The sequence below is a fragment of the Scaptodrosophila lebanonensis genome, unplaced genomic scaffold (assembly GCF_003285725.1).
Source record: "Scaptodrosophila lebanonensis strain 11010-0011.00,11010-0021.00 unplaced genomic scaffold, SlebRS2 tig00001415-arrow-pilon, whole genome shotgun sequence".
Classification (NCBI taxonomy): Eukaryota; Metazoa; Arthropoda; class Insecta; order Diptera; family Drosophilidae; genus Scaptodrosophila; species Scaptodrosophila lebanonensis.
The window spans coordinates 10,603,016-10,629,774 of NW_022060742.1; the positions used below are offsets into that span (position 1 = coordinate 10,603,016).

Sequence of the window (26,759 nt, forward strand, 5' to 3'; positions counted from 1 at the left end):
GGACCTTCTGAGCTCTAAGTTAATTATCTTTGCCAACTTTATAAATCAAGCATTTCATAGATTAGAGATGGTCCAGTCCGCTTATTCCGCATTTACATAAAGATAGTGTGCTCTTTTAAAACGCAAACTGGTCTTGGCATTGAAAATTGTTGTGTAAACAACTCGTGGACACGTAAACGTGGCGCGTGTATTGGGCATGTCGCGCTGAACTCTGTGATTGACAGGCCAGCCATTAGCAGGTCGACAGGGCAGCAGTCGGCCAGAGAAGAAGATTGTGTGAAAAACGAAATTGTATGATCGTTTTGCTCTGACTTTGCCAGCACGTGTTGGTAATTTTAATGTCGACAATAAAATTAGCAGGCGGCAGTGCGACAACATCGACATTGAATGGTTAGTTGGGTGGCAGGCCGGCTGGCAGGCTGGCTGGTAACTTCAACATCAGTCTGAACGGCTTACACGCACTTAACTCAATTGCGGGCAGCAGGCAGCTTGTCAGCACAGTTTCCCAGCAAGGCAGCTCCCATAGTTGGACTCATTTGCCTGCGCCGCTCACTGCCAATCAATGTCATTCGAATACACCCAAGCAGGCCTGCACACGCACACTTAATCATACCCCGATAACTGGCGTATGTAACAATTTAATTCGATTTGCTTGTACGTTAAAAGACGGCGCCATTTTTGATGTCATTAGAGTCAACTTTTGCCGTGCCACAAATATTGTAGCATACATTTCAGCGCCGTAGCTACAGAATCTTAAGCCTAAAGCCTACGAATAGCTCCGAGCTTAATTTCCTAATTGACATTTTTCAATTTTGGTGCATATACGCATTTAATTTTTGGCTTAAATTAAAAAAGCACGCAATTAGCTTGCGCCCGCCGTGGAAACCTAAAACGAGCCTATCGCGCCATTATCTATTTAGAGCACATCACAATTTTTTAATTAATAAGCTCAAGTGCTAATAATAGGACTTTTCCGGCTCATTAGAAGGTTATTAAAAAACCTCAGCAGCAGTTTGCCATGAGTTGTGGATTAATTGCTTGACAACAAGAGTCCCTTATTTGTAATTGAATGGCGTACAAGTTCTTCTGCTGTTTAATTATAATAAATAGTAATTATACCAATAGCATTTCTTGGAATATAACTTGACTTAAACAAGAAACTATCACAACTACGCCTCCAGACACTGCAAAAGTCCCCACATTTCGCGGAAGTTAGTTGCCAACATCCTCCACGATGGCAAACATTCAAAGAAATTCATAAAAGATTACGTTCTCATTTTATAGCAGCATCTGTTACTGTAATTGGTTAGCAGATTACATTTTTAGCTGCAACACAGCGACGAGTATATCGAAAGAATATAATATATGTATGCTTCCACAACTTATTGACTTGTCCTCTCATATTTATTGTACGATGCGCTGCAATGCGATTGAAAGAGCTGAAGTCTGATTTAGTTTGTATTTGAACGTAATGAAATGAAACTGCAATGACAAAATCAATTCAATTTCGATACAAAAAGGCAAGCTGCACACTGCCAGGATGCAAGGGGCTTCCTCCACATCCTTGGACAGTTGACAAAGCAGCGAGCGAGCAAAAAGGCACCTGCTTCTACCACTTTATCGAATGGAAAATGCTAAACTGTTTGCTTCAAATGCAAAAAGGATAATAGCTGCATGCTGTATTTCTCTTGTGCCTTTTCCAATACATAGTAATTGAGAAAATGCCTTTGCTTACTTAATTGAAAATGAAATCTTTTTGCTGGAGACGATACAAACGAGCGTATTCTATTAGAAATTAAGTAAAGTTCTAATCCAAATGGGGGAAGCATACGCGTATATTAAGCAAAGACACTTAAGCAAAGGCTAGATTTGTCTGGAATTCATTTGAAGAAGCACTCACGGCCAATAGTCATGTGCGTGTCCTGCAGCTCCAAGCCATTCATTTTGCCAGCCTTCGACTTGATGTGTTTACTAACTAAGCAAGAGCAAACAGTTGCTTTACTCCAAATTATAGTTACAAGTGTCTACTAACATATGCATATGTATTAGCTGTACACGGAGAGAAATAAATTGTAAGTATCAATTAATTTTCATTCATATAACTTAAGAATTACAAGTGTTCATATCCATTCCTGTATTCCTGTTGTTTATTTTTACAATTGAAAGTAGTTTGAAATTTCAAATGCCAAAATCATTTATTTGTTATTTTCAAAATTCTTAAGTTTGAATCTTTTTTTGAATCAACAGGGACAAGCACTTCATATTTGACTCGCAATGATTAGTAATTTTTTAGAGTTGAATAAAGCTCGCTACATTGCTTTGAAATCTATTGCATTTTGACAAGATCTAAATTATTTAAATAATAGACAATAGCGTAATAGAATATTTCTGAATAATTTGATTTGCAGAACCTTAAAATTCAATATATTGATAAATAAATCATAATATTTATTGTAAATTATAAGGTTATCCCTTCACTATGTCTTGCAGCGTAAATTTAATCAAAGCTTATGGCCCACAAATTATATACTCAACTATTTTATTTTCTACTTATTTTTTATTCAGCTATCTATGGTCATCATTCGGAGCCCTCGAGCAATGTAAAACTATCAGATATGATTACAACATTCTCAATTCGCCATTTGCATCCCATATCTTTGGAAACCATAAAACAGTTTTCAAGTCTATTATTTGTATGTGTCATATTATTATATATTAGATTATAAATTATAAGTACATATATTATATAATAAAGTGCTCTGACATGGTGAGTCATTTCAGGAGAAGCTCTAGCTCCTAAATTGTAGGAGAAGTATAAATGGAAACAAACAGACAGACAGAAACAATACACGTGCGTTTAAATTTTTCCTTAAAAATAATAAAACAGCCGTTCCCCTTTTCTAAACAATTTGAACCGGAAGTAACGCTTTGTTTATAAAATACATTAAATCCAAATAAATACTTATTATCAAGTTTGAGGTCAATCGATTGAAAAATTAAGGTTTTTCATAGAAAAGTGGGCCGCATTTTCTTTTCTGTCCTGCCTTCAACTTGAGCGTTCATCAACAGTCCTTTAGTCAAAAAAAATAATTTTATATAAATAGATTGCGCCTAAATTGGAAGAATTTGCAAAAATCTGTACATTTTGAGTTGGCAACCAATTTATCAAAACAAGCTCATGTGGAAGTGTGTGATTTTGTATAAGTATAAACGAACACATATTAGAAGGCGTCAACCAATTCATATTTATTGTGATATATCTGTTGCTTCTTGCTTAATACTGTTGACAAGAATAACGTTCAAGCAGCACTTCACGTGCTTTTGAAATATTCAAAAATTAATTTTGTTGAAGGCAAAACAGTTCGATATTTCGTTGTGAAATAAATTGGCATTAGTTCCAACTTGATTTTGAAACTCTCCATTTTATCAGTGTAAATTGCATTGAGTTTACTAAAACCGCAAGCCATTTTCTGGTCAATAGTGCCGACACGAAACACGTTTGCTGCTGGCCACAGACAACTTTAGTGGTAATAAGTTAAAGTCCATTACACTTAACTCCAGACCACAAACGACTACGAATCGTGTACTACTTGTGGGCGTCTCTGAAAGACATACACATGCATACACATGCCTGCACTAACTGGCCAAAAGTTTGGGGCAAAAGTTCAAAGAAAATTGCTAGGTCAACCAAAGGGGACGACATCGCTTCGTTGGCAGTTGCTGTGATTGCAATCGATTTTCCAGTTAACGTCTCCAACCCAGACGAGCACCAACTGACCCACTGCCGCATTGTTAGCTGTGCTAATGATAACTCGAAGGTCGGGGCAAGAAGTCAGCTTTCGATAACTCCAGGGAATTAAATTTAGCCGCAGTCTGACAAGATTTGTCGGCACTCATTTCCTTAAAAACTCACTTGAGTGTGAGAGATAGAGGAGCAGATACAAATAAAGCAAAAGCAGCTTTAAACTTTTAAAGTATTTGCACTCACTTGACAGCAATAGCATAAAAGTGGGGCTTTTCAATTACACAATTTTCAAAATTTAGTATTATTGCGAATTTTTTATTTCATTGCAATTTTTAATGCAAACCTTAAAGCTTCATTATGTGGACATATCAGCAATACATATAACTTATCACATTTATACTGAGTAAACAAATAATTAATTATGATCAAAATATTGCCGATGCTGCAAAAATCGCAATTAATGGATGCGATTGCAAATGCGAAGCTTAAATAGCTGAAAATTTTACAAATACAAGTTTTTTAGTTATTCTTTTAGCTTAAGCACATCTTAGGTTCCTAAACATATCTTGGGCATATCGGTTATTAAGTTATATTAAGTTGAGTTTTATTTAATTTACGACTAGATATGCCTGTTTATACTTTAATTGATGGTCTATTGGTCTGCCCATGTAAACCATTTTGAGAGCGTCTTATTATTGATAGAAGAAAAGGAAATTTTCAAAATTTAAATTAAAAAAAACTATATTATGAACCAAACCAGATCAGTCAATTTTTCTTTACTGACAGTACATATATACATTTTAAACATATTCTGCCACCGCCAGAAATGAAAAATTTTGTAAAAGAACGTGCACACTAATTTTTCTCGCTCATCGAGTAAATTATATAAATATGCGCCAAATAGTTTGCTGAGCAATAATAATTTTTGGATTTTCCATTTATTTGTGATCGAAACTTGAAACAATCAGTCTTGTAATTTAAACGCCTTTTGAATCAGACCAACAGTGGTGATTTAAGCAGGTATTTATGCGGATGTGTCAGTCAATCAGGAAAGTTAAACAAAACCAATTTTACGTTTGTAGACGTTACGTTTAATTTTACGTGCGTTATTTTTTCAAAAAGAATTGGGTTGGATTTGTCAAGCGACTCTACATCATCCGATGTAGATTTTAAAGCAATTCCCATTTTTTTAGTCATAAGTTTAATATTTTTCTCAGATATCCGATTAAGTTTAGAATTATCTACAGGAATGTTAAGCTTCTGATGAGAAATATGTTCCATCGACTGCTTAACATCTCTACATCATCCGATAGAAGTGTGGGGTGGGTGAGCATATAAGTATTTTATTTGTCGTTATATAAATAAATTAATGATTAACTGCAGCAATTTTAGGCTTCTGAACAGAGATATATTTTATCGATCGTTTTACAAATAATTGCATGCCCAAATAAAAGTACTTAACAACCAAAAAGATGCTTCTAAGATGAAGATGAATTTCAAAAAAAACTAAATGAGAATTTAATTGTATCAAAAGAATATATTTTATTAAATATACAAATCAAATACAACTATTGTTTATCTATTTTCTTCGCGTAGCGCCTTTCCAACCCATTTCTGACATATTTTGCGTTTCTTAAAAGTAATTTCTTAGATGGACTGATATCTAAAATGTATTACATCATAAATGAAGGCAAATCTCTTTGTCTTCTGGCCCGGCTAATAATATCTACAACATAATGCCGTGTTGCTTGTATGTCAGGACATTTGTTAAATTACATCAATCAACTATGCGAAGCATGTACAAAACACAGACATACACACACACACACATACACACATACGAGTATGTAACGCATCCAAAGGGTCTCCAGCTAGCCTTAATTTAACACTTGACCTGACCTGACCTAACCTACTCATAAGTAATCCATTTGGTCGGCGCATGTTGTGATGTTGAGCTGCTGCTGATGCGACGACATTATCATCATCGTTATTATGGTTGTTGTTCCATTTTCACAATATAGTGCTTAATAAACCGAAAATAAGGAATAAACATCAGATGGCGAACACGCACACGCAGTCAGCGACAAAGGCAAAGGCACGAGGCACTTAATAACTTTGTTAGCGATTTCTACTTGTTGACGCCTTCGACAATTCACTTTATGTGCATTTGTATGCGTGTGTGTGTGTGTGTGTTTGACTTTGTGAATGAGTATGTGTGTGTGTAAAAGTTTGACGCTTGGGCATGCTGATGGCTTGATGAGCGTCAGCCATCATTGACATAACAGCTTAACCACTTCCGTTTCCTCACCGCTCTCACCGTCCTCTGTCTCTGTCTCTGTTTCGCTTTCCTTTGTGTTTATTTATAACATTTGCTTTGCCCCAACCCCAACCCGAAGAGCAACAACAACAACAATAGCTAACATAGACAAACGAATACAAATGTCGAAAGGAAACCGTGCACCGACTGTACTAAGTATATAAACGATTTTTAGACGAACGCACGTAAACTGAAAAAACTGAAATGAATGGAAAAAACGGCAAAGCGAGACACGCAAATAAAAACAAATAACAAAATCAACGAAGTACTTGTGTTTAGAGCATAAAAATAAAACACATGCGGCTATCCTGACGTTAGCGTCACGGTGGGGTTCTTGGACCCCCCATGGCGAGACCCCATTGGGATCCTAAAAATGGTCGCCGTATGTAATTTTTTTTTTGTTTTTCTTCTTTGTATGCAAATTAGTGTACATTGAAAGCGAAATTTCGGACAAACAGACGACGAAGAGCGAACGCTAGAAAGCGGGGAAGGGGAAGGGGAGACACTTGTTCGCCTCACTGTAATCAGCAGGACATTTTCACAAACGTCGGACACATTCTGTGCAATTTTGTGTCAAGTTGTTTTTCATGGTTTGGCACATTAATTGGAACTGAAAAGCAAAAAGCAACAAGAATGACAATTTGTTTTTGTTTTTGTATCACTTATACAATTATCTCTATGATTTAATACACTTACTCGTATGTTGTTATGTACTTGTGTTAAGCATAGCTTTTTTTCTAAATCTTTATTATTCATTTAAAGGCATAGCTTTGAATACGAGTATGTATGTTAAATACATTTTCAATTAAATTCTACTGTTACATTTATACTTTATCTGTTTATTGCCAACAATACAAGTATGAAACAATTGAGTTCAAATATGTAGTGTAGTTACATGTTTTAACTCAATTGTTTATATATGCTTTGCATTACTCATATGAGTGAGCATTTCTCTTTTAAATAAAGAAGAAAGCTTGAGTTTTTCAACATTTATCGATATTTTTTGAAAAGTATTCGAATAATTTTAAACACTGAACTGACTAGATGACTATAAAATCCAATAACAATCAACGTTTGAAACATTCATTAGTTTCTTTTTGTGAGTCAATTAATTTCCAAATTATGTTAATCAGTTATACTCGAATGTACTTATATAAGTAGTATATCACAGCATTATTTTTCATCACCAGTTCCACATTCACTAACTTTTTCTTAGCATATCTTTATTATGTAAATCAGCTAGAAATATGCAGCAAACGAGTCGAAAAGCGTAAAAATTGCTCCAATAACTTCAAGGGCGTAGGCAGGCGGAGCAGGGGGGGGGGCCGTTGCCCCCCCTAGAAAAAATATAAAGTCGACCACACGTTCTTTTTATGACGCATTATTTCGACTTCAAATGGATCTTTTTTTAATTTGTATAAAACTTTAATTTTACTGTTATTATTTACAACAACTTAAATTAAACTTATAGAAATATACAATTACAGCTTAAACTAGGAGTTTAGTCTTATTTAATTATTTATTTCATTTAATTATTAATTATTTATACTTAGATTAAATAAATCTATTGGGAAGATCAGCAGGGTGTGATCTCTTCAGCCTCCTTCTTACAAAAAAAAATGGATCTGAGTTGGATTTGTTGAAGTTTTCTCATTGATCATATGCATAAGTTATTTTTTAAATGCATCGTGCATTATTTAATCAACATTTTTATTTTTTGGCCCCCCACTTTGGTAAAAAGCTGCCTACGCCCTTGAATAACTTCATAACATAATTTAAAATCACAATAAATTCAAATTTCATAGCATACATTTGGGCGTTCACAAAATGCTGAATATGCTAAGAAAATAACCAGCAATTCAATTGATGCATAAATGTTTATTTTTATTTGCAATTTTAGCTTAAATATTTATTATTTATTAGTATTTATCTTTGGTTTTATTTAGTTTAAGTTCTCTATTGTAATGATTTTTTTTATGTATACTTGTATATGTATATATATTTTTTTTCTTTTACGTCGACTGCATTGTTTGTCGATGAAATAAATAAATAAATGAATAAATTATTTATTTTATTTTTAAACTGATTCCATTATACCTCAGGCAGTACAACAAAAGTGGCACTTATCGATAAATCGTCAATTAACTGTTTATGCAAGTTGAAGAAAGATATATAGGGAATATACATAGAAGGAAAAAGTAGAGCTACTCCACAAATGGCATTCTAAGCTGCCAAAAAGTGAACTAAGGCAGGTGAACTAAGGCAGGTGAACTAAGGCGGGGAAGCTCCCGAAACAAATACTGTCCAGGCCCCAAATAAAAATAAGGAGTTCTCGAAACACAGTAGGATGCTAACGAATCAATAGAACGCTCTCCAATCTGATCTTCATCATCCGGCAATATTACGAAAAAAATTTTGAATAAATGTTTTCCAAAGAAGATTAGTAGTCTATGTAATGTTTAGCTAAAGTATTTATCATTTATTTTATTGCTGGACAAATTCCATTATGCCTCAGGCAGGTGAAGAGAAATAAGCCTAGACTGGGAAGCTCCCGAATCAAATACTGGAACATCTCTTAGTCCCTGTCCAGGCCCCAAATAGAAATGTTGGAGTTCTCGAAACACAGTAGGATGTTATCGAATCAATAAAATGCTCTTCAATCTGATCTTCGCCAATATTAAGAATTATTTTTAAACACAAAATATGTGTTTATATATAGTACCATAAATTCGTTGGAAAAGTATTGTATAACATGAATAATAATAATGACAATTTAAAAGAAACGTTCAGCTATTTTTGTCTCACACCAAAACCCAATATTAGAGAAAATTCTGCAAAAACCTGGCAATAATACCAACACGCTTTAAAAAAAATTGCAGGAAGTCTTTACTTGCAATTTGGATTTGTTTGCTTTTTACTTTTCCAGCTCACTTCGTCGCGTACTAGAGAAAAAGGAAACTCTGCTTTGGCTCTTCATCACTCGGGGCATGGCCCCTCCCCTAACTCGCCCCATTCCTCCCACTCCCATCACTCCTTTGAGAGGTTGCTGGCGCCAAATTATAAGCCCCAGCCAAAGTGCTGAGCATAAAAATAAACATGGGGTGGAGGGGGCATGCGTCACAACAACGTTGGTGTTGGTGGCAACATAGAACGAAGCCTTTTATGCTCTGAGGCTGGCGGATGGCATAGGTCGTGTTTTCCGTTGAATCAACAAGTAGTGGCGCCTGATGGGACGCCAATAGAGCTGTCCGCCAGACCGGCCGACCAAAGGGTTTGCACAGCCGGCATTTGCATAAAATTCATTTAATTTTTTTTTGCTATGTACGAGTATGTTGGTGGAAAATGTTTCAGCGCCTCTAAATTGTGCACTTAAATCTAGATTCCTGAAGAGGCGGTGGCTTGCTTTTATTTTTGTACGCGCTTGTTGTTTTCACATTGTTTTTTTTTCCACGATGGTTTTTACAATGAATTTCTCGGACTAGCCAACAACATAATGCGCACTTTGGTTTTATGGTTTTTCATACCATGGAATTAACATTTTGATTGGATTTTTCAATATTGTGCCATATGGCAGGTTAGTTGATTGCTCGCTTCTCGTTTCGATGCCGCCGGCAACCACCTTTGAAGTCTGGCTGACTGCGGCATTAGTTGCCATTGGCTTTTTACGTCTTGCCTCAACATGCAGATAGCTGCTGATTAGATAAATCGCTTAAGAAACGCTGAAAGAAACGTTTTCCCAAAAACACACTTCAATTGTAAACATTAAATATTTATTGCAGGTATATGGTGAAACGATGAAAGAATCATCAGATTCAATATCCATTCCTTAACCAGTAGTAGTAGCAGACTCCTCTGTCGTTTCAGTTGCTTCCGTAGCTGCTTCAGTTGTATCTGAAGTGGATGTTGGAGCAAGTGTGGTTGTCGCGGCGGTGGTCGTTTCGACGGCAGCGGTGGAAGCTGTGGCGTTTGCCACAGTTGTAAGGGTTGGCCTTGGTCCCCAAGGTCCGGCCCATCCCCAACCAGGAACACGGGGTGGATCACGACGACCACCACCCCTACCAGGTGGACCACCCCTACCAGGTGGACCACCCCTACCAGGTGGACCTCCCCTACCAGGTGGACCATCTTGCCGACCGCCAGAGGATGAACGTCCTCTAAAACCATCACCACCTCTGCCTCTGCCAGAACCGCCACGTCCACGTCGTGGCTCTGCCATGGCAATGACGATGAGGCCCAATAACAATATCAGAATGGAGATACGCATGTTTTCCAAATTATTCGCTTACTTCTGCGCTCTAATTCAAGTATTGACTGCTCTTATATACTTCCACCCCAAGTGGGCGCGAATATTGTATTGCCGACGACTCTCATTGTCTTGGCCAGCCAAACATATGTTTTCGACCATTATTATTCCGCACAAGAAAAAGCTTCAACCGTGGAGTATAGTTTTAGAACGCAAATATTGAATGACGTGCATAATACCACTCGTATTTTGATATCTGTTCAGCTTGAAGTGCCAAAATTTTCCAAATTGGTCTAGCACATTGTCAATATTTCTTGTATTGTTATTGTTATAATCCTACACATTTAGTTACTTATATAACACTTAGTATGTATATTTTAATTTTAAATTCTAAATGCCAGAAAATTCCCAGCAAAACCACCTGTCTAGCTAATTATAGCACGCTATTGGTTTTATAAGCTTGAAGGCTATAAATAGATATGCTCAAAAGATGTTAAAGGCTGAATTAAGACAAATCGATCCAATCCTCCTAATCCTATCCAACAGAATTTGGTCATTACTGTTTACAACTCCAAGCTACATAAACTAAACTTTGCTCAACTGTTTATACCCTGTACCCGAAGGGTAAAAAGGGTATATTAGGTTTGTGCACAGTATGTAACATGCAGAAAGAAGCATCTCCGACCCCATAAAGTATATACAAGTATATTCTGAATCAGCATGACGAAAGAAATCAATCTAGACATGTTCGTCCGTCCGTCCGTCCGTCCGTCCGTCCGTCCATCTGGATGAACGCAAGGATCCCAGGAACTATACAAGCTAGAACAACCAAAGTTGGTATCCAGATTCTTCTACGTCCGAGAAAGGACGAGTTTATTTTTTTTCCCCCTTCCCCCTCTGCCGAATTTCGTCAATAGCGTCCACATTTCAAAAAGCTACCTAAACCAAACTTTGCACACATAATTTATATATAATTATCTACTGTTGTTTAAAATTTTATTCAATTCGGTCAATTCTAAGAATAGTTATTAGCGAAACAAATTCTCTCCGGTACTACGCCCACAAACCGTCACTCGTTTCATATTTCATTTTTTCATAAAGTACATAAAACGATTGGCTTCAAGATTGGAATCTTTGTACTATCCAATCGTTGAGTTTTTCATCTGGCAATCATATGATGCCATTTGTAACAAGGAAAAAATTAAAGTCTCTTAGAAGCTTCGACCCGTTAAAAGAGTTTTATTCTGAAAGAACATTCAACGAAGCTGCTTTTCATTAATAATCCTTGTCTGTTGTCATGCAGACAAAAATTGATCGATCGTTGAAAAAAATTGTAGACATAGAAGGTCTGTTAGTGCATTTTAATGTACATAAGACATTCAGGATGATAAGAAAACGTGACTCCAACATTAAAATGGCTAGAAAAAAAGTTAATAATTGAAAACATAATGAATTAAACGCCCAACAAAATCAACAAAGCCATCATAAGTCAATCAAGTTTCTTCTGTATGTAAATTTATTTTCCTATTTCTACTAAATTTTATTGATGCAGTCGACATAGGAACAAAAGCTACACTATATTATGAACTTAAGTTCGATAATCATAAACTATGTTCTAACAAATAGATAAAATATTTAGTAACGCCAACACGTCATCTTTTAACGTGATTTGCCATCTAGCATCTAGCAGATATAGTACATACATAACTGATCAATGAATTCAATAAGAAAAGCAAAAACTGAACAATTTCAAAAGGGCATTTTCCATTGGGAAGCAGGATATAAGTCTTTAACCAAGAGAGGACAAATTTTGTAACCAAACATTTCTATGGCAGCTTTTCAATGTGATTGAAAGGTCGGACAATCGCGCTCAGAATAGAGCGTTAAAAGAGACGAAGTGGGTTTATAAACATGTCAATATATGTACGAGAAAATCTTCACATTGCTTCTTACAATGAATGCAAGGAGAACTGTTTCGCTGGATTTGCAGAGCATAGACTCTAGACTTATACTAAATAAAGTTTGATATAGAAACACACATTGGAGCCCAAAAATGAGAAGAGTTTACCAAAAACAAAATTCAAAATATACAACTTTACTTCTTTTAGCTGACGAGATAGTTAAACAAACGTCTTAGTCTGCTGGCTTTCAACAATCTTTTTAGTACAACCTAAAAAATTTCTAATTTTAGGCATCAATTGAAAAATTTGAGACTATTTTTTTTGTATGAAATTGAAAATGGGGAAATTTTGTATTAACCATTTCTAATACAATTTTGGATTCAGTTTTATATTTTTGTTCATTAAAATAATTTGAATTAAAAATCAATTGACTAATGTAATACTGTTTGGCTGTATAAAAATATTTATGAAAAAATAATAGAATATATACGCGTATTTATTTTTGCAAACCATATTTGTACCCTTCCTAAATGTTAGACAAAACTCGAAACCATTTGCTTGTACACTCTTTTATTATGCAATTAGCCAAAACGAACTCAAATCAACATTTGCAAAATTAGGCAACCTCAGTAACAATTTCGGGTGCAATATCCTCAGCTGCTGGAATTACGGCTGCTTGTGCACGTCTAAGTCCACGGCGAGACGGCAAGACAGGCAGAACTTGTGGAACTACAGGTCTAGGCAAGCCCACTGATCCCCAAGGGTTGTAGGCACCATTCCAGCCATATGACTGAGGATATCCCCAGCTGGGCCAATAGTTGGGTGCCTGATTCCAGTCGTAATAGTAGCCCGATCGGGCTAAACGTCTGCGTGAATTGAAACGAGGGTTGCGCCTGCCACGTCCAAATCGGCGCCTTGGTCGTCTATTCTCCGCTCCGACATCGACTTCATTGTCCGAAGAATCCACAACGGATTCCTCATCTGGCTCAGGTACGGCAGCAGCGTCTACTTCTTGATCATCAGCATCAATCAAAGGCGCAATGGCGATATTTACGGCAGGCTCGGGCAACACTTCCACAGGCTCCACTAGGGGCTCAACTGCGAGTTTAATATCTTTAGTTTGTGGTTCAATATTCAAAGGTTCATCGATACCCTCAATTGGCTGAACTGCGAGTCTCACCAACGGCTCGCTGTATTCAATGCCGTAAGCCACGCTGACAATTGCCAAAAATATAAACAGACGCATTCTGGTTCCGATCACAACTACTTAATGATTATCATTTTCAGCCACGATGTCTTTTATAGCCAAAGTCAATCTTTTGTTTATTTTTTTAGCTACATTTTCAAGCAGTCAAAAGTTCTTGGGCCTTTCTAGGCAGACCTTGATAGTCGTCTATGCATTTTGTTTTGCGCACCAGATTGTTTATTCAGATTTTGAACGGCGAGACAAGCCAGAAATATGGTATTGTACGAATTGTCTTTGTTTAATTAGCTTGAAGAAAGCAATTGAAGATGTTGAATAACTCTCATTAGAGTATTTGCAAATGTTTTGAATTCGACACGGGCCACAAATACAAATGGGATTAACACTTAATTGTGAATACATACTGCTACATCATCTAAATAATCAGCTCGGAAATATCATAATTAGCTGGTATATACTTACAAGTGCGTATAACAATACAATATTTCAACTGAAACTTTCTTTGAATAGAATAGAAATAAGTTACTAAAATATAGATTTTAAAATAACGTTTAATATATTTTTAATCCACTATTTTATTATCTCGATAAATTATGTCCTTTGTTTTATTCAATAGTATACAATTTTTAGCTATAACTGTCTAGCTCTGTATATATAATTATAATTTTATTCTTTTGTGGATTAAACCAAATTATATTATACTGAAGGGGTTTGATAAAGAAAGTCTTATTATTTCCAATATTGAACTCTCCAGACACCTTATACAGGTTTGAAACGAAACCAAAACTCAAGCAACCGTACGCTAGACCCGTTCCTCCCTCTTTTCCCTCTCCCTATATTCATCATAAATTCTTCCTGTCGTTTTCTTTCTATCGCCCTTCGCTCAAATCTCACAAGACAACTTATCTACTTATCAACTTTTAATAAATTAAATAATTTTCCATCAAATGCAAACTAAACTTCATATTTAAACAATTCAACAAATAACTCAAAATCTTGTCTTAAAAATATATATATCTAAATCTAATGTTCCAGTTTTAATGCTCGTCTCAAAAAAAATTGAGTTCCAAAAAAAAATATCCCTTTAAAATAGTCAATGCTTGCGAAAAGCATTCTCAGGATGTGTCCATTACTTCAGACATTTATGTAAATAGCTCGATTTTATATTCAGTTTAGTTTTTATTTTATTTCTAAATCTCCCGATCTGCCAGTTTGTGGTGCTGTTCCAGTTCCTATGCCAGTAGTATACATAAGTATCACAACCTGGGTATTTGGGACCGCAAAAGGTCCGGCCCTTACGATAGCAAGAAGACTGTACTACACAAAAAGAATGGAGAAACGCATCTTTGCTAGTTTCTAAAAAGTACATTGACCGCTTATATAGCTTTCCATAAAATTATATTTGCTGACGTCATACTTATTGACGTACGATATCAGACCATTTGCCGAGGCATACAAAGCACTTTTTCAAATTTCGACACTTTGAATTATTACTCAAATATTGAATGACGTAAATGGTAAATACTACGTACTTGACTTAAGATGCCAGTATTTTTAGAATCATATGTTGTTCAAAGAAGAACACTTGCTTTGAAGAATACAAAAAAGGTTTTTTAAAACTAGGTCTACATTGCTCAGAGTGTGTAACGAAAACACACTCGAGCTTTCTCAATAAAGAATTCTAGCCTTAAAATATTAAAAATTTAACAACAAACATTTTAAAAATGTTTTGTTGAACTTTGAAGTACTTTTGAGCTCCAAAATTGGTTCTCAGAGAATCTGTTAAAATATATTTTTTTAACGACTTATGTTCGATTCAGCTGAATTGATATATATATATGATAGCATATATACTCGGTAGGTTACATTGCATATCACTTCTTGAAGAGAGAGAGAGATTTTGCTCCGATTTCTATAAAAGTAATACAAAATCTATTTTGCATCTACAAAATAACACAAGCTTGTTTTACATTTCGATACACAGTTTTTTATTTGCCAAAATATTTTGTAGTCTCTATTCTTCAGAGTCGGCGGCTGCCTCGTCAGAAGCAACTGTAGTTTCTTCAGTTACATCTGATGCAACGGTTGTTGTTGTTGTCGTTGTTGCGTTCCTAGGTGAGCGCCAGCCGCCACGTCCTCCGCCATTTCCTCCCCGACCACCGAGGCCCCCACTTCCGCTAAGACCACTTCTGCCTCTGCCTCTTCCACGTCCACCGCCTCCACCACGCTGTGCCATTGCTACGGCGACGAGGCAGAACAACAAAATGAGAATTGACAAACGCATCCTTGCTGGCTTCAATTAGTTTGTATTAGCTTGTATTAGCTTGTATGAGCTTGTATGAGTTTGTATTAGCAACTAGCTACTGTTTTCTAATTGCCGCACCGACCGCTTATATAGCCCTCCACCAAATTATTGGCTTCTGTCAGCCATTGTCTTGACCAGACAGACTAGAGTATTTCCCCCATTTTCTGCAAATACCAATGTCTAGAAATAAACTCCACATAATACATGACGCAGAGGGTAAAACCAAATATGTTATTTATAACCATATTTGTTTTTGATGCCAAAGTTGTTCACAAAACATAAACACATGTCTAGTAAAAGATTTTACTTAAGATGTTTGGAAATATATTGATTAAAAAATTACAGGAAATCAAGCAAAAAACGAATATTGAGCTTCAAGATATTCATTAAAGATATTATATGAAGAAATTTATCTCAGAAGAAACGATATTAAACATTGTTCTTCTTTATCTAACGGAATGCTTATCTTTCAAACGTTTCTAGAGAAATGTTTCAATTAGAATATCAGAGATGATGCTCTTTTCTCGACTTTTTTGTATTGCATTAAATCTTTTATATACATAAGTAGTATGCACATTTTAAAGTAAAAATGTGTGTTTATTTGAAGTCTGTTTGCTGTCCAATAAATGGAATCAATTCATGAAACTCAAAGTATTTTTTATTCTTCTAACTAATGCGACTAATTGTGATCAGTCTAATACGCGTGTTAAGCTGAATTTAGTTTAAAAATATAGTTACAAAAAACAATTACCAATGCTGCAATTAAAATTGTAGTTTGAAAGAAGTGAGTGAAGTGTACTTTTTTACGATTTTCGTTTTAATTTACACGCAAACATAAAGAAAATTGCAGAATACAAATTTTAATTTCCATTGAACTCCTTCAACATAAATATTATGTTATCAGAATGCCAAGACGTTTCAATACAGTTCGTGACGTCACATAAAAGAATAGCGAACACGAAAAAAAGTGTCATAAATTAAAAGCTGAGAACCAAGAAAAACAGCAAACGCGAACATCCAGTGGGTTTCAACAGCAATATACTTAAGTACAAGTATATATTACATTGCTGCTTGCAATTACGACAGTGAGGCAGATTACATTATTAATAAGTCCATTAATGAATAAGATATATCAATATTGTATTGCGATAAAAATGTCCTTGAGAAAAGCCACGCATATGCTGTCTTCGTTTCAAATTGAAATCGCATTCATTGCTCAGTGGAAAATAAAGAAAAACACTGCATTTTTCCCTTATATGTAATCCTCCAAATGAGATAAAACAACAGCCCGTTTTTTTATAAAACACAAGCTCCATATTAGCTCTATTAAAAAATATATTTTTTAGATGCTTAGATGCATTGAAAATATTTTGTATAAGTTCTACATTTTTAATAAGAAATCTTAAAATTTATATTTGATACAAAAGTGATTTTCCAATATATCTCCCATATGTGCTAGACGATTTATATTCATGATAGTATTAACTATATCTGCTCTATATGTTTATATATTTCTATAATACAATCACAAGCCAGTTGTAGCAAGTGTTTGGTACAAAAACATGATGTTACTCTTTCAGTTTTTCAAAAAAAATTCTCTGCATTGAGAGAAATTGAATTTTAAAGTTATTTAACACTTCATTCTTTGATCCTTTTTAGCAGTATATCACAATATTAACACATCTTAGTTGGGAAACTGCTTCTGTTCTTAAAAATATTCACTTTCCGGTAATGATTCCGCCTCATTTGACGGTTCACCATACATCCATTCCAAGGGGTTATCTGGTGCCACCCATTCTGGTGCCATTAGGTCCTTAGCCGCCGCAAAAAGTAATAGACCGTATATGAAGGTGCCCAAAAAAAATAACATTTTCGAAATCTATATCGAATGCACACGTCGGAGACTTTAACTGCAACTGAATTTGAAAGCTCAGATCTCTTTTCTTTATATAGTCGATCTTAGAGAGGCACAAGCATATGGACCCGTTAATTGGTCGTTAAATATTTACGTAAGCCTTCTACACCTTATGATTAGGTTTTGGGAAATATATAAGAGATATAGAAGTACATATATACAAAAACTTTCATTAGGTATATTAGTCATCAGCGTTTGTAAGCCTTTTACATATGTATGTTTGTTTGTATCTAAAGACCTTTTGGTTTGTGTTGTTCTTTAATTAAAATCTGTCCTGAGTTGGGCAAATACTACATTTTTGTATTAAACCTAGACAGATAAATATCGTAATGTCAAGTTTAAATTTGTTTATCAACTATTTAAAGACTACGAAAAAGGAAGCTGATCAAATGGGTTCTAAGGTTCTGTCTGTTGTCAAGCAAGAGAACAACATACAAGTATAGTATGTTTGTATAAAATAAAGTCAATTTAAACTATGTGTATAATGGTATACCTCTTTAGAACATTGCACCGATTTTTGTGGCTGGTTTGCCGGGTACATTTTCTCTAAAACAACTCTATTCAAGAAACGAAGCTATATACTACCATATACAATTCCCAATAAAGTTTATAGTTTAGTTTTATAAGTGCTTTCATCTGTACAGTGAATAGACGCAGAGCCAAATGTATGTGGTGTTGGAACGCTCTTAATTTTTTAAAGCAATTATTTATAGCCTGTACCCAAAGGGTGAAAGGCTATACTAGTTTTGTGCGCATGTATGTAACACACAGAAGGAGGCGTGGCAGACCCCACAAAGTATATATATTCTTGATCAGGATGAGAAGACGAGTCGATATAGCCATGTCCGTCTGTCCGTCTGTCCGTCTGACCGTCTGTCCGTCTGTCCGTCTGTCTGTATGAGCGCAAGGATCTCAGTAAGTACAAGAGCTAGGATAACCAAAATTGGTATCAAGGTTCCTATAAGCCCTAGGCAGAACGAGTTTGTTTATTTTTTCTGATACACCCCCCCACTCCCCCGCAATTCGTATTTTTTCTTATAACTTCCGCAATTCTCGGAATTTAAAAATCAATTTTGGTAGGTACATCCAGTTAGTACTAATGTGTCCGTGTGCCAAATTTCATCATGATAGGTCAATTCTGAAGAAAGTTATAGCCATAAGTAAAATCGCTGCTCATGCGCTGCCTGCAGCTCTGTCGGCAGCGCTGCCCGCAGCTGTTGTTGTTGTTGCTGCTTTTGTTCAACTTTGTGCTGCATACATACACGCATATAAACACGCATAGGTACGTGATGTAAATGTATGCTGTTTAAACTGAACATAAACATGTATTCTAATTTAATTAAATTAATTATTTTAATTAATTCATTCATTCATTTTTTTTTAATAATTTAATTTTTTTTTTTTTAATTTTTCCTTTTTGTGGAGAGTACAGGCTATTTTACTGTCGGGCTTGCTCGACTGTAGCGTTCTATCTTGTTTTTACTTAGAGTTGCCACAATTTTACGTAGCTACAAAGGGTACATAAGTGTAAATATGTCAATTATATAATCTGCAAACGTATGTATATAACCGTATAGTATATAAAGGCATCTGGCGGAAATGCCAGTCGTTGGTTGGCCACATACATACACAGTACTTGTACATGTGTTTAGCGCGCTTAACGAACCAAGTGCAGCTTTTGACTAACGAGGTGATTAAATATAAACACACATAATGTTATATTCAGAATTGGTTAATTAACAAAAATACGAAGTAAGCTTTTTATTTGCATACCAAATGAATGGAGTCGCTTGAGCCACTGTAATCAAAATCACTATAGTCGTACCAATTGGAATCAGAATCGCTATAAAAAAATTTCCCTCGGCTTTGGCATTACGGAGTTTTATAAAAGGAATATTTCAATTGAGACTTAATGGCTTTAAAAAAAACATCGTTTTATTTGACTTTATAAGGTTTTTAAAGATTTCAGCCTATTTCTAAAAAGAATCGGATTTTGCTTAGGTCGAATATTTTGAAACGCATTTCAGTAACATCCTGTGTGCTCTAAGGTCATCTTATCCCTTTACTATTTCAAAGATCAACTTGAATTGTATACTATTTATTTAAACTTTCATATCTCTAAAATCATTGAATCACACATATATACTCTTCATTATTACTACAATATTATTATATTATTATATTAAAAGTGTACTTATTCATCGTTTGTGCAAGGAATTTATTGACCCTTTAGTACGCCATATGCTTAAATATTGCTTATGCGTTTTTAATCAGCCCATTCATTTTATGCACCTCCTTAAAAAAAAAGTTCAATAAATTACCAACAACAATTTGAAAAATATAAATACAATAAAATATTGCAATATTGCCTTCCTTTCTTAGTGAATACTTACATCGTAAAGCAAAGGCAGACAAGCCTTCTGATATGACTCGATCGATATGCTTCTTAAAGATCGTGAATCCGAATAGCTTTATGGATTATTGACAGATTGTATTACGCATTTATATAACGGTTTCGTGGAAAACGTTGCTCCCACTACAACACCACTATGCAGTCAACTTACAAATCTGTTCCTATTAAAGCCAGTTAATATAGGTTCAGACTAGGGAGAACTAAGGGCCAACATGAACTGCTTATTATTGTTGACGGTTTTCGCACTGCTATGCTTTATAGCCACATTTAATAGTGGAAAGACAGCAGCTAAGTCGATTGTATTTGAAAAGGAAGAGCGTAAAAGCAGCACAGAGTTCTACTGCGATGACTCGTTGTCCTACTACTAGTTCTTATAAGTGATGTTTAGACCAATAAAAGATTTTGATCTTATAATTGTAGTTTGTCCTAAAGCATTTGATAGAGCACGTTGTTTATAATATGTTTATATAAAGTAATATTCGCCATCATACCTATGGTAAAAGTTTCATAATGTTTTGGAAATTTTCAACTCCAATAAATAAAACTTAGAGCTTAACAGATGCTTGTATTTATGCATTGATCATGCCCAAGCATAATTGGGAATAAATGATCATTCTAATGATTGAATGAATTGAATATGAATTTAGATCCGTCTGTTTTCTCCAAATAATTGATGACGATTACAAGAACATAGCACCAGCGTAAAACTGCATTGAATGCCCAGATTTTGAAAACTGGTTGAGAAGATCACGAAAAATGAATTTTGCATAGTTTTTGGTGATTGTCGGGTTAACTTTATACTATCCCCAACCACATGTGTTCCATTGACTGTGGGTTATAACGAATATTCCGGCAATTCCGCCACTTATAATAACTACTGCTACTACCAATCCGATTCCGAATACAACTAATGTCGATTCCAGCTACCCTTCTGACTACACCAGCGTAGATTCTTATTATTAAACAGAATTCTGATAAAAGGACCACAAAATAAACTGCATTCGCCGTTTTTTTTTTTTTTTGTTTTTTTTTTTAGTTTTCGTAATTTTTTTATTGAAATTTCAAATAAATAGCTTTTACTATAGTTTAAAAAAATGACTGATATTTTTGTATCTGAAAACGATCTGAGGTACAGAGTTTGTAGAAATTGAAAGTGAGAACTTTGGAAATTTCGAGCCACTTCAGTTTAAGGAGTGCTCTCCTGATATCCAGAGCTCGCCATATTGATTCTGTCCTTTCCTCAATGTTCGGATACCCCGATAAGCATTTAAGGTTAAAACAAAACTGCTTCAGCTAGTTAGAATTAATTGCCTTAAGAATCCGGGAATGAGACTGAATAATTCAAGAGTATTACAGAAAAAACACGAGCGTGAAGACGCATTCGATACCCAGATTTTAAAAATCAGATTATTTTATAACATTGCATATAGGGTTGAATTTTAAAAAGTATAAAAGGCAGATCATACGAGTATTGAACATTAGTCGGTGCTTTAATTACTTGGAAAAGTGGCCGAGAAGAAAGAAAGAAAGATGCGTTTTGATTTGTTTGTGCTGATAGTTGGGGTTTTCTACTTATCCCCAACAGCAGGTGGACCTGTGCCTTCGTATTATTCCGACGACGACTCAGGAAGTGGCTCCGATGACTCTGGAGGTAGCTACGACGACTATGGATGTGGAGATGACTCTGATATCTGTGGAGGGGGCATTGACGACTATGGAGGTGGTATTGACGACTATGGAGGGGGTATCGGTGACTACTATGGAGGGGGTATTGGTGACTACTATGGAGGGGGTATTGGCGACTATGGAGGCGGCTATGGCTATGACGACTATGGCTACGACTATGACTACTATAGCTATGACTACGATAGCTATGACGACTCTGATAGCGAGTGGGTCATCGCTGGCGGCACTGGCGGTGGCGGAATCGAAATTAGCTCCTGCGAATCGTCATCTAGCGATTTCTTCTACTACAGTGCGTCTTGCGACTCATCCTATTATTAGACCACATGCTGGTGTATATGTTTGCTATAAATCGTCCAGTGCACACGCATTATATTTATTCGCAATTAAAAAGGAAACACTTTAAATATGTATTTAAATAAAAATCTCTGGATTATTAAGGAAGCCATATTGTGAGTTCATTATTCCTTAAATGGAAGCAGAAGCATTTAGTTACATATATGCTTTTAAGCCCGCACAGGTCCAGGCCTTCGGGGTGGCAAAGGACGTCCTGGAAATCGCTGTGGACGTGGTCGTTGTTGCGGTCGTCCTGGTCCTCGGGTGTTGCATCTCCTGTTGCCTTCTGTTAATGTGGAAAACAGGAGCAGAATGGCAATGCACATAAAAACAATATCCCGCATATTCATACTTTATCAGACTTTTTAATGCAACTAAAGTCCATCTGACGAAGAAGCTTAAATACGTGTGGCTTAATGGTCTAAATAAATACTCTTAACTGTGTCTGCATACGCTAAATATTTACACCCAACACACACCTTGGCCATGTCAGTTGTATTTACACCTTAATACAATATTTAATTGTAGAATTACAGTGAAAACAAACAAAAAACACACTTCTTTCGATTCAGAGGCACAAATAACCGAATAAGTGAGGGGAATTTAAGGTTATAACCCATATTGTCAATTCAAAACACATATTTCTTATTTGTATATTTAAATTCTGAATTTTATTAATTTAAATAATAAATACATTTCGTGCATAAGTCTTTTTCCAGTTCAACCAGTTCTCTCCCCTTAAGATTTCTTTTAAATTCATTTTTGCTCTTTAATCAGACAGTTTTTCTAGTAGAGACGTCTCGTAAGGGTAACTGAAGTGGGTGAAAAATTCATTCTGTGAAATAAATTGTTCTATAGTCTGTGAAAGGTAATTGTAATTTTTACCACAAATATTTAAAGAACACGTCGTAAAACCATGTCTTAAATTAAAGATCAATCTAGCGGAATCGAAAACGCTTGTTCTATATTCAGTTGTATACTTTCGATATTCAAAGAAAGTCTTCAAAGAATACATACTTGTACAAGAAGTATATACCATATAAAAAAATATATAAATATATCATTGCATAGGTTGAATTAAGTTGTTTATACCCGTGGGGCAATTGTTGAAATGTTACTATTACTTTTCAGTTTGTACCTCGATTTGCATAAATGCAGATTTTTTGCTATGTGGAAAAAAATCAGTATTTATTTATTCTAATTATTCTAAAGAATGTTCACTTAGGCTCCGTGAATACGCGTAATATATTTGAATTTAGCTTCTCTCTACTGACACCTGAGTGGCTAATACAGCCAATCGTGAAATGGCGGTATTTGCTTTATTTAACTTGAAGTCCATTGATAATATTATTAAGTTTAAGCAATAATTTGTTTTTTGAAAATATATTGAACGGTTCAGTTGCTATACTATGAAACGTAGTGTCCTAGTTAATTATTTCGCCCACCTTATATCAATAAATGAATGTGAAAAAACTATGTGAAATGGTATGAACATTCCCAAAGAGCTGATCAACGAGCACTTTTAGCGAATCCTGGTCACCACTATGAGAAACTACTATCTTGTGTTGACTGTACTTATTGTATTTATTTGCAAAAATAATTCTTCAAAACAACATTCTCTTCTTTGCCCATGAGACTAACTTCACTTAAAAAGATACAAAAATCGATGTCTCTCCAATTGTTAATTTACTGATTTTTTTTTTTTTTTTTGTATATAGAAAAAGGATAACTTACTGTCTTGACAATAGCTCAACTGTAGTGATAAACAAAAGTTAAATATCAGCTTAATAATTCAAACTATTTTTTGACTTTCTTTGAGTCTGATATATTTTAATTTAAATAAGATATTTATTTCTGCATGCATCGTTAAGGTACCTTTACTAATTGAGCCGTTACAATAAGCAGTTTTAGAATATTTATCCCCCAAATTAATGCAGTCTCGTGTCTCGGATTTTTAAAACATTTCTAAAACTAAGTGGAACAACGACAGTTTTGACTTTATTTCTAATTGAAAATGTAACTATAAACAATTGAGTTTTAGTTAAATTTCATTTTGTTCTACAACATATTTGAAATTTCCAAATATGAATAAAACTTTATTGAAGCCCTCCTAAAACATAAATAGTATTGCCAAAATCCTAAAAATCCTAATCATAGAATATACAATTTTAGCTTGGTACTTAACTTCAATAGTAGAAACTAAAAATTAATATGTTTTTATACTCTGTACATGAAATGTACAAGAGTATATTAGGTTTGCGGGAGCTGAAAAATGTAACAGGCAGAAGGAGGCGTGGCAGACCCCACAAAGTATATATATTCTTGATCAGCATGACGAGACGAGTCGATCTAGCCCTGTCTGTCTGTCTGTCCGTCTGTCCGTCTGTCCGTCCGTATGAACACCTGGATCTCAGAGACTATAAGAGATAGAGACACCAAATTTTGCACGAAGATGCGTTATGTGTGTATTCTATACGAGTTTGTTTTATTTTTTTGATTTTCCCCCCCACTTCCCCCCTATGGGGGTTTTCCCGATTTTCCATTCGTATAATCGCCTATATCTCGGAGACTATAAGACCTAGGAACACCAAATTTTAGTCCCAGATGCCTTATGTGAATACGCAGAAAATGTATATTTTGGAATTCCCCTCCCTCCCCCCTCTACCCCGCAAATCGTAACTCCCGTAATTCTTGGAATTTCGAACTAAAACTTTGGAAATACCCCCAGTTAGTTATTATGTGTCCGTATGCCAAATTTCATTATGATAGACCGATTTAACAAGAAGTTATAGCCATAAATATATTTGCTGATGCAGCGCTGCTGCAGCGCTGCTCAAGCGCTGCCCGCGGCTGTTGTTGATGTTGCTGTTTGGTTGACTGCGAAAATGCTTACACAGACACGAATTGATGCGCATAGGCATACATACACTCACACAGACGCAATTGCTATGTAAATGTGCAATTATACACCCTTTACGTGAGTTCGAATACCGAGAGAGGTAAAATCGATCAAATTTTTTTTTTTATTTTCTTAATTTTTTTTATTTTCTATAATTATTGTAAACATATGTACAGAGTATTTCAAAGTCGGGACACCCGACTTTAGCTTTTTTACTTGTTTTCTTAGTGTACACTTAACAGCGTGAAGCAAAGGCAGACAAGCCGACTGATATGGCTCATTAAGATCGTGAATCCGAATAGCTTTATGGATTATTGACAGATTGTGTTACGCATTTATTTAACGGTTTAGTGGAAAACGTTGCTCTCTTTATAAGAACCAACTATTCCTATTAAAGCCAGTTAATATAGGTTCAGACGAGGGAGAACTAAGAGCCAACATGAACTGCTTATTATTGTTGACGGTTTTCGCACTGCTATGCTTTATAGCCACATTTAATAGTGGAAGGACAGCAGCTAAGTCGATTGAATTTGAAAAGGAAGAGCGTAAAAGCAGCACAGAGTTCTACTGCGATGACTCGTTGTCCTACTACTAGTTCTTATAAGTGATGTTTAGACCAATAAAATATTTTGTTAATAATAATTGTAATGTGTCTTTAAGGAATCGATAGAGCGATACTGCATAATATTTGTATATAATATTCGCTATCATGCCTCTGGTAAATGTTCATAATTTCATATTTTCTTCACTTAATGTACATTTAAGCTACAAAATCGTTCCAATTTAAGTTAACTTCTCAATTTAAAACCGTTTATTTAGCACTAATGGCGACCAAAGGCTAACTAACAAAATTTGGCAAACATCATAAAATCTATAAAACTATTATTATCTTATCTTATCTGGCAGCCGCAGAGAAGAAGATGATGAACCCAGCTGCTAAAGATTTCGCTCGCAAAATCTGTCAAATCCTATCGAGAACTGGATGAGAAGAAGCTGGCCATCAAAGATGATGACGATGTTCGCAAATATACAAAGCCGTGAATCACTGAAGCCCACAATCTGACAAATCTGCTAAAAATCTGTGAAAAATCATCAAGAAAGGAATCATCAAAGGATCACTTGAGATCTTCTGCAAAGGGTATTCGAAATAAAGATGATACGTATAAAGATGTTATACAAGACTATTAGAAAAAGAAATTCATTGCTTTGATAGCAGTGTGCCACAAGCTTAATAGGCACTCATCATCTTTGCATTTAAGAGCATCACATAATTGAATAAAAAAGCGTGAAAGCTTAAAATGCATTTTAATTGGACATATATTCGCGGAATGAGAATTTCCTCTGCAGATTGAAAGAGGCACTTCAATTAAGGCGATTGGCCAGTGTGGATAGCAACGAACGCTTTAAGCCGCAGCGCTAAAACCAGAGTCCGTCCAAGTGCCACCTGCAACAAGGTGGTAATGACTTTGAAATGAAGGTGTAATGGACAGGAGCGGAGCGAACATTTTCATCTCGAGATAACTGTAATTAAAGGAATGACAAGAGCTGCGGAAAGGAAGTGCAGCGCTGAAGCAGAAAACGAACTTTCCATAGTCAGAGGTGGTTTATATATTTTATACTCCTCCTATACATATATACTTGTAGGTGTCCTCACGCATGCGGCACGTCTGGCAAACTTTAAAGATACACAACGGATTACAAACGGCTTAAGAACTTTAATTAACATTGAGCGGGAATGTGGGAGAGCGGAGCAGCAGCGGTTACAGCAACAAAGCTGAAAATCGTGTAAATTCCAGCC

General features: G+C 35.4%; 2 protein-coding genes across 2 annotated transcripts; one reads left to right on the top strand and one right to left on the bottom strand.

The window, feature by feature from the left end:
* Positions 1–9,888: 9,888 nt before the first annotated feature.
* LOC115632793 (myosin heavy chain IB-like) lies at positions 9,889–10,326 on the bottom strand. The gene has a single exon (XM_030530045.1). The coding sequence runs from the start codon at positions 10,324–10,326 to the stop codon at positions 9,889–9,891; it is 438 nt and encodes a 145-aa protein (XP_030385905.1).
* Positions 10,327–21,573: 11,247 nt separating this feature from the next.
* Positions 21,574–25,556, top strand: LOC115632794 (eggshell protein 1-like). The gene is made up of 2 exons (XM_030530046.1): positions 21,574–21,877; positions 25,450–25,556. The coding sequence occupies exons 1-2, from the start codon at positions 21,574–21,576 to the stop codon at positions 25,554–25,556; spliced, it is 411 nt and encodes a 136-aa protein (XP_030385906.1).
* Positions 25,557–26,759: the final 1,203 nt, after the last annotated feature.

Coding starts and splice junctions, on each gene's coding strand:
- LOC115632794 (XM_030530046.1), top strand. CDS start 21,574: ATGCGTTTTGATTTGTTTGTGCTGATAGTTGGGGTTTTCTACTTATCC. Junction 21,878..25,449: donor CTATGGCTATGACGACTATG/GCTACGACTATG, acceptor TATGCTTTATAG/CCACATTTAATAGTGGAAGG.
- LOC115632793 (XM_030530045.1), bottom strand. CDS start 10,326: ATGCGTATCTCCATTCTGATATTGTTATTGGGCCTCATCGTCATTGCC.